Raw genomic sequence first — 8,742 nt, 5'->3', positions numbered from 1 at the left:
AATTTTCCAGAGATGCCAATCAACCTACCATGCATGTCTTTGGACCGGGGGAGGAAACCGGAGTACCCTGAGGAAACCCCGAGGCACGGGGAGAACATGCAAACTCCACACACACAAGGCGGAGGCGGGAATCGAACCCCCAACCCTGGAGGTGTGAGGCGAAGGTGCTAACCACTAAGCCACCGTGTCCCCCCGTCTACTAAACTAAACAATTTTTTTGTCTACAGCCCCAAGAAATAAATACATAAATAAATAAACGAACACCTAGTGTACTAGGTGGAAAGTGTGTGTGTGTGTGTGTTTCATGAGTAAGCTGTTGGTTAAAAAGAAAAAAAATGGGACATTTTGCATATTTTTTTATTTTTATATTTTATTTTTGGCAGGCCGTCTTCAAATTTTCCCTTACGATAACGAAAAACCATTAGCTGCTGTCAAAGGCAGAAGAAGAGAGATTATATTTTTCATTGAAATAAGATTAAAATGATAACTTTGACTGCAGCCTCCACCTGATAAAATATTTCAGCTCATAAGCTGGTTGTAGGCACAGGGATTAGAGAGGGAGAGAGAGAGAGAGAGAGAGAGAGAGAGAGAGAGAGAGAGAGAGAGAGAGAGAGAGAGAGGGAGTGTGATAGAAATTCATAATGTATAATAAAACAAAAGGCGTCATGGGAAATAACACTGGTACAGTTTTCAAATTAGAGAATGACGTAACACAGGAGCTTAAAGTTTAAACACATTCGGATCTGTTAATGACGCTGAGGAGGGAGAAAGAGTGAGGAAGAGGTCCAGATGTGTGGGGGACAATAAGGACTCTGAGAAAGAAAGAAAGAAAGAAAGAAAGAAAGAAAGAAAGATAGGAGGGGGGGAGTTAGAGAAGGGTGAAGGAAGGAAGGAAGGAAGGAAGGAAGGAAGGAAGGAAGGAAGGAAGGAAGGAAGGATGACAGAAAAAAAGGGGGAGGGGATATTGGGGAAATGAAAAAGAAAGAAAGAAAGAAAGAAAGAAAGAGAGAAAGAAAGAAAGAAAAATTGTCTAAGTGTACATGTGTGTGGACTGTAGCACAGATAATGTTGCAATGGCGTGTGTGTGTGTGTGTGTGTGTGTGTGTGTGTGTGTGTGTGTGTGTGTGTTTTGGCTAAAGTGAGGCTAAAGGAGAGAAACCCTGTGTGTGATGTGATCTTCCCTCTGCACCACTGCAGCTCCTTTGCAAAACAGACACACACACACACACACACACACACACACACACACACACACACACACACACACACACACTGAAAGACAAGCTGCAGTGACGGATGTCCTCTGTGACCCTGAAGGTCAGTCAGTGAGGAGATCAGACATGCTAATGCTAACAGCTAGCAGAGCGTCACACCCCAAGCTCGACTCGAATACTGAATTAGTTTAAAAGTGGTGAGTGATGGGCGGGGGGTGGGGGGTGGGCGGGGTTAGCGCTCACAGACTTTAATGCTATGCAACGGCTATGTAGCCTTCCACAAACATGGAACTAGCTCCTCAGTTACAACACTGCTAATGTACCGGCACGTTAGGGTCATTAACTGGGAGGGGCTAAGAATCTTTTCACAGTTAAACAAAAAGTTAATCAACAGTGAAGTGGGCGTGTCTAGCCTGAGACCCACCCACTCATTATTAGACTTGGTCAAAAATGCAAAAAAAAAAAGAATCATCTGAAGAATTCACACGTGAAGAAGTGAATCATATGAAACAATATGAATCATGTGAAGGATTCACACATGAAGAATTGAATCATATGAAACAAAATGAATCATGTGTAGGATTCACACATGAAGTGAATCATATAAAACAAAATGAATCATATGAAGGACTCACACATGAAGTGAATTATTAAAAACAAAATGAATCATGTGAAGGATTCACACGTGAAGAAGTGAATCATATGAAACAAAATGAATCATGTGAAGGATTCACACTTGAAGTGAATCATATAAAAACAAAATGAATCATGTGAAGGATTCACACATGATGTGAATCATATAAAAACAAAATGAATCATGTGAAGGATTCACACGTGAAGACGTGAATCATATGAAACAAAATGAATCATGTGAAGGATTCACACGTGAAGAAGTGAATCATATGAAGCAAAATGAATCGTGTGAAGGATTCACACATGAAGTGAATCATAGAAAAACAAAATGAAACATGTGAAGGATTCACACATGATGTGAATCATATAAAAACAAAATGAATCATTTGAAGGATTCACACGTGAAGACGTGAATCATATGAAACAAAATGAATCATGTGAAGGATTCACACGTGAAGTGAATCATATAAAAACAAAATGAATCATTTGAAGGATTCACACGTGAAGAAGTGAACCATATGAAACAAAATGAATCATGTGAAGGATTCACACTTGAAGAAGTGAATCATATGAAACAAAATGAATCATGTGTAGGATTCACACATGAAGTGAATCATATAAAACAAAATGAATCATATGAAGGATTCACACATGAAGTGAATCGTATAAAAACAAAATGAATCATGTGAAGGATTCACACGTGAAGAAGTGAATCATATGAAACAAAATGAATCATGTGAAGGATTCACACATGATGTGAATCATATGAAACAAAATGAATCATGTGAAGGATTCACACGTGAAGAAGTGAATCATATGAAACAAAATGAATCATGTGTAGGATTCACACATGAAGAATTGAATCATATGAAACAAAATGAATCATGAGTAGGATTCATGAAGTGAATCATATAAAACAAAATGAATCATATGAAGGATTCACACATGAAGTGAATCGTATAAAAACAAAATGAATCATGTGAAGGATTCACACTTGAAGAAGTGAATCATATGAAACAAAATGAATCATGTGTAGGATTCACACATGAAGTGAATCATATAAAACAAAATGAATCATATGAAGGATTCACACATGAAGTGAATCGTATAAAAACAAAATGAATCATGTGAAGGATTCACACGTGAAGAAGTGAATCATATGAAACAAAATGAATCATGTGAAGGATTCACACATGATGTGAATCATATGAAACAAAATGAATCATGTGAAGGATTCACACGTGAAGAAGTGAATCATATGAAACAAAATGAATCATGTGTAGGATTCACACATGAAGAATTGAATCATATGAAACAAAATGAATCATGAGTAGGATTCATGAAGTGAATCATATAAAACAAAATGAATCATATGAAGGATTCACACATGAAGTGAATCGTATAAAAACAAAATGAATCATGTGAAGGATTCACACGTGAAGAAGTGAATCATATGAAACAAAATGAATCATGTGAAGGATTCACACGTGTAGAAGTGAATCATATGAAACAAAATGAATCATGTGAAGGATTCACATGTGAAGAAGTGAATCATATGAAACAAAATGAATCATGTGAAGGATTCACACGTGAAGAAGTGAATCATATGAAACAAAATGAATCATGTGAAGGATTCACACATGATGTGAATCATATGAAACAAAATGAATCATGTGAAGGATTCACACGTGAAGAAGTGAATCATATGAAACAAAATGAATCATGTGTAGGATTCACACATGAAGAATTGAATCATATGAAACAAAATGAATCATGAGTAGGATTCATGAAGTGAATCATATAAAACAAAATGAATCATATGAAGGATTCACACATGAAGTGAATCGTATAAAAACAAAATGAATCATGTGAAGGATTCACACGTGAAGAAGTGAATCATATGAAACAAAATGAATCATGTGAAGGATTCACACGTGAAGAAGTGAATCATATGAAACAAAATGAATCATGTGAAGGATTCACACGAAGTGAATCATAGAAAAACAAAATGAATCATGTGAAGGATTCACACATGAAGAAGTGAATCATATGAAAAAACTGAAATCAATTGTGAAAAGTCTTCTGAGAGAGCTTATGCATGATGCATTAACAGATCCCTGTGCATAAACTTTTTAATATAAATGTGAAGTGTCTAAATCTTGACAAATCAAATCAAAATGAATCATGTGACTTCAGTGGATGAACATGTTCAGATCGGACCTTCCAAGTGGCAAATGTTAAATTTCTCACGTAAAGCATAAAGAAAGTATTAAAATATTTATAAAAACATTCATCCCTGGTGCTATGAGCTTGTTCTATTTTTAGTCAGATGTCCATAGTGTCTTTAATGCACATAAAGGAGTCAGGAGTCTGCCCGGTCTACGGTCCGGCTCTAGCAAACGAACAGGAAGAAGACGAAGAGGGAGAGACGGAGTAATGAGAGAAGAGGAGAGGAAACAGGGTGGCATCTGTGCTCTCTGGTGACCCTCTCGTCACTCTCTCGTGCCAGGCCAGGCTGAGCGTTGACACATCAGATGAAGAGATGAGGCGGTGGGAGGGAGTGGAGGCGGGCCAGGCCACTCTCTGCGTTTCGCACTTGTTTAACACCTCATACGGAGCAGGGAGCCAGCCGTACACTACTCCTTCTCTCTCTCTCTCTCTCTCTCTCTCTATCCTTCTCTCTCTACCTCCTTTGGACCTGTGTCATCTTTGGCCCCCCGACATCCTCTGCTAAAGAAAGTGGGCGCTGTTCTGAAATTAGAAATCTGTCTCTTATCGAACACAGTAATCGTGCGGTCTGCTGTGTTTGTCAACGATTTATGAATGTGTTTTTTTTCCCTGTAAACCAACAAAATTTAAACACTCCTCTCCTTATCAGTGTATCTTCTCGTTTTAGGAAGGCTATGGGAAAGGACGGTATTGCTAGGTTCGAGGTGTCATAACATTAAAAAAATAGCATTACCATAGTGGGCAAGAAAAATGCAAAAATGCTAAAACATTACATGAGAGTAGAAAAGCTTTGGATCCAAAATCTTTTTTGAATCATTAAATATTTGAATTAGTAAACTTTTGATTCATGAATCATTCTGTATTGAATTAGTATAATTAGACAATTAATTAAAACATTAATTAAAACATTGAATCAATACATTTTAAATCAATTAACCTTTGAATCAGTAATCCTTTCGAAACAGTAAACAATTGACTCAGTAATGTTTTCTGGTTTGCAAATTAAATATTAAAGCTCTGAATCATGAATCATTATGAAACATGAGTACATGTTTGAATCAGTAAATTTATGAGTCAGTAACCTTTTAAATCCTTACTTTTTTGATCTGTGAACCACTGAATCGGTTTAACATTTTTATCAGTAAATGCTTTTGAATCAGTAAACTTTAAAATCAGTTAAACTATCAATTTTCAATCACATTAAACATTTGAATCAGTAAATAATTCAATTGCAAAAGCCCTGAATCAGCAAGCTTATCTGAATTAGTAAACATTTAAATTATTAAACTAAGAATTAGTAAAATAGTAAACAGTACGTATATGAATCAGTAATCTTTTGTGAATCAGTAAACATTTAAATCTTTGAATCCTTTGAATCATTATGAAACAGGACATTTATGTAAATCTATGTCAGTAACATAGATTTTACTGAATCAAAGGATTCAGTAAAATCCTTTTTTGAATCATGTTCAGTAAACCACTGACTCAATTTAACATTTGAATCTTTTGAATCAGTAAAACGTTCAATTACTAAAACCATAAATCAATCGAACTCTTTTGTGAATCGGAAAACATCTGAATCAAAATGCATCATGTGAAATATTCACACGTGCAGAAGTGAATCATATGAATCAGTTTAACATTTTAATCTTTTGAATCAGTAAAACATTCATTTACAAAAAAAAACATGAATCAAACATTATTTTGAGATTCGAAAACATTTGAATCATGAATCAGTTTGAATCATGAATCATTTAGGACCAGGAAATTTTTGTATCAGTAATACTGAATCAGTAATCTTTTTGAATCAGTTAAACACTTTACTATAAACATAATTTTAACCAAAGCCAAACACCGACTGTAGCATTAACGGTCCATACATACATAATTAATCCTATAGCTTCTGTGACTGTATTTGTCTGAAATTAGCATGTTTACTCCTGATGCTAATGACTAATCTTTTATTTTCCAACACTCTTGTTATCAGTGTGTTATTCTTACAGATACACACTTGACTTAATGGACAATCACTGCTAATGCTGAGTTATTTGCATGTTTGGAGACTGGCGAGTGTAAGCGCCCATCATCATCATCATCATCATCATCAGATTCCTTTACTGCTGCAGGTCTGGATTTCTTTGTCCTGTCTGTATAATCAAGCCAATCTGATGGCTATTGTGTGCCACCATGAGCACAATGAGCCTTGATTGGTTAGGAGAGTTTAATTAAAAAGCACACACACACACACACACACACACACACACACACACACTGGCCTTTGCATAGCGATCACATAACTGGAACGTGCCTCTCGGCATTGTGTACACGAGTCATTTAAGTCATAACATAACAACATGCTACAGCAATCTGCTTGGCGAACCTGTCTAATTCTGCTTTTCTTTTTCTAACTCTTTGCACACTTCCTTCTGAAAACAAAAATGAATCCTTCCAAACCTTGTCAAGATTTCCCCCCGAGGCTGCCCCCATGGGCCCTGAAGCTACAGATGGACAGAGGATCCTTCCCTGCCTTCCCACTAGCGCAAGGCCCATGTTTTCTCACGTTAAATTGGACTGGTCCGAGTGTAGCGCGATTCTGGCCCGCCGAGCGATGGACACACAGCTCTAGAGGGACCCATACTGATTGAAGTCACCAGGGACCCTGGCACAGATATTCGGTCGCATCGTATCTATATCCTATGATGGCTTTTGCTGGAGAGACACCATCTTGAGTGTGGATGTGAGAGCAAACCAGATGGGGTCTATTCACACCACTTTGAGACAGCAAGAATTTTTAGAGGCACCCTGCAGCCACTTCTTGTTATCTTTTGTCACCAATCAAGTGACTTTTTTCTTTTTTTTTTTCTCTCCATCTTTCTCTTCTTTTTTTCCACCATGGCTAAATTTTCATGTTGGTGTCTTTGAGCTGTTCCAGGTGCAAAGCTGAAGCTTGATGTTTGAAAAAGGTGACATTGGGGAAATCTTAGACCATCAGCGGCGCTTCCGAATGCTCGATTCTGATTGGTGGAAAACGGTCGAGTCGGCAGATGAGGTACGGATTACGGGTTTATGTATCGACGCATGTATTTCGTAATCTACACAACAAACAAAGAAAAAAAACTGTTAAACAAACAAACAAACGTAATCGTCGATATGTTTGTTTAACGTTTCACGGAAGGAGTCTCCAGTGTCAGAGCTTTGTAACGATCTGTAATTTTAACGCAAAAAAAAGAAGCTTAAATGTTTCATCATGCTAATGTTTGGAAAATGACAAGATTCTGAACATGAGGAAAAGTTTCACCCGCAGTGGCTGTGTTTTTATTTGTATTTTCGTGTTTGTATACATGCGAGTGAACGCAAGCGATGTCACCAGGTCACCAGCTGACCAACGTGTTATTTCGATACAAAAGCATCACTCTATTCAAATGAGAACATGAACATTGTGTGTGAATCCACAAGCAACATTCAGACCCATTTTCAGTGGGACTGATACGAAAAGAAAGAAAGAAAGAAAGAGAGAGAGAGAGAGAGAGAGAGAGAGAGAGAGAGAGAGAGAGAGACAGCCTGGGTTTTAACACTGAAATGAATAGCATCTAGGAGATGTAAGGTTTCAACCCTGAAACCCCCCCCCCCCCCCCATTTTTTTTTTTGTTCCTTTCACAAAAGATGCAGGATCTCGCCACCACTTTGTCCATCATCAATAATGGATGAGAGCTGAATGGTGTCCACTTATGGCAGAAGAAACGACCTGGCCAGTACAAGAGTGCACTTATTCCTGCATGTGTGTGTGAGAGAGAATGCAGTAGGTGTCTGTATGTGAAGTTTATCCACATTTTCAACTTAACTGCCATCATCTGGAACAACAACAACAACAACAACCTTACACAAGTGTGTATCTTGTGATGTCTTGGCTCTGATAGGTAAAAGTATTCAGATTATTCCAGAAAGTCTTTGAGTTGTCTTCACATCCTGTGGAGAATCCTGGGCCTGACGTGGGTAAGACACCCAGGATGGGATGGGACGCCAGAATCTTCGATCGCAAGGACAGTGGGATAGAAAATAAGGACCAGAAATTCAAGAATTAGAAATATCCTTTGAGCTCTGGAGACGTTCAGAAGGTAGAGATGGATAACAGGATGGAAAGTTAAATTAAAGGAGGTTCTAACCTTTAGGAGACCTAACTTAAGGAATTAGCAAAGTATAACAAGCAAACATTTTTCTCTACTTTCAATAATTCATTGAGTTGGGTTCATTTAAATATTTGGTGAATTTGGAAATTTGCATAATAAAATTCTTTGTTTGGTGGAAAAAACAACGCTGTTCTTAAAACAAACCTTAAATGTGGTGGAAATTTTTTTAGATTTTTCAAAATTTTTGAAATTGCGAAATTTTTTCAAACATTTCAAGAAGTATTTTAAATTGAGATGTGAAGTTAAAGACATAATAAATAAAAATATGTTAAAAAAACAATAAAAAATATAAACTTACAGTATGTGAAGCAAAACCAAAATACAGGTAAACAAACACACACACACAAAGCTTCTTCTTCTTCCTTTCTTCTTTTTTTAATTTTTTTATTCACATATCAAAAATGTATTTAATTCAGCTAATTGAAACATTTAATATATTCACCCAAGTCCAAAATTTACTGGAAGATAAATAATATCTA

General features: G+C 36.8%; 1 protein-coding gene across 1 annotated transcript in view; it reads left to right on the top strand.

Moving 5' to 3' along the window:
* Positions 1–8,158, top strand: part of LOC132851932 (dynein heavy chain-like) — a 115,274-nt gene extending 107,116 nt beyond the window's left edge. The window contains exons 3-5 of the mRNA XM_060878912.1: positions 4,357–4,478; positions 4,744–4,780; positions 7,994–8,158. Of these exons, the coding sequence (XP_060734895.1) occupies positions 4,357–4,478; positions 4,744–4,780; positions 7,994–8,158 (324 nt within the window). The remainder of the gene's footprint in view (positions 1–4,356; positions 4,479–4,743; positions 4,781–7,993) is intronic.
* The last annotated feature ends 584 nt before the right edge of the window (positions 8,159–8,742 follow it).

This window comes from Tachysurus vachellii, chromosome 10 (assembly GCF_030014155.1).
Source record: "Tachysurus vachellii isolate PV-2020 chromosome 10, HZAU_Pvac_v1, whole genome shotgun sequence".
Taxonomy (NCBI): domain Eukaryota; kingdom Metazoa; phylum Chordata; class Actinopteri; order Siluriformes; family Bagridae; genus Tachysurus; species Tachysurus vachellii.
This window is presented reverse-complemented; position numbering and strand designations above follow the sequence as displayed.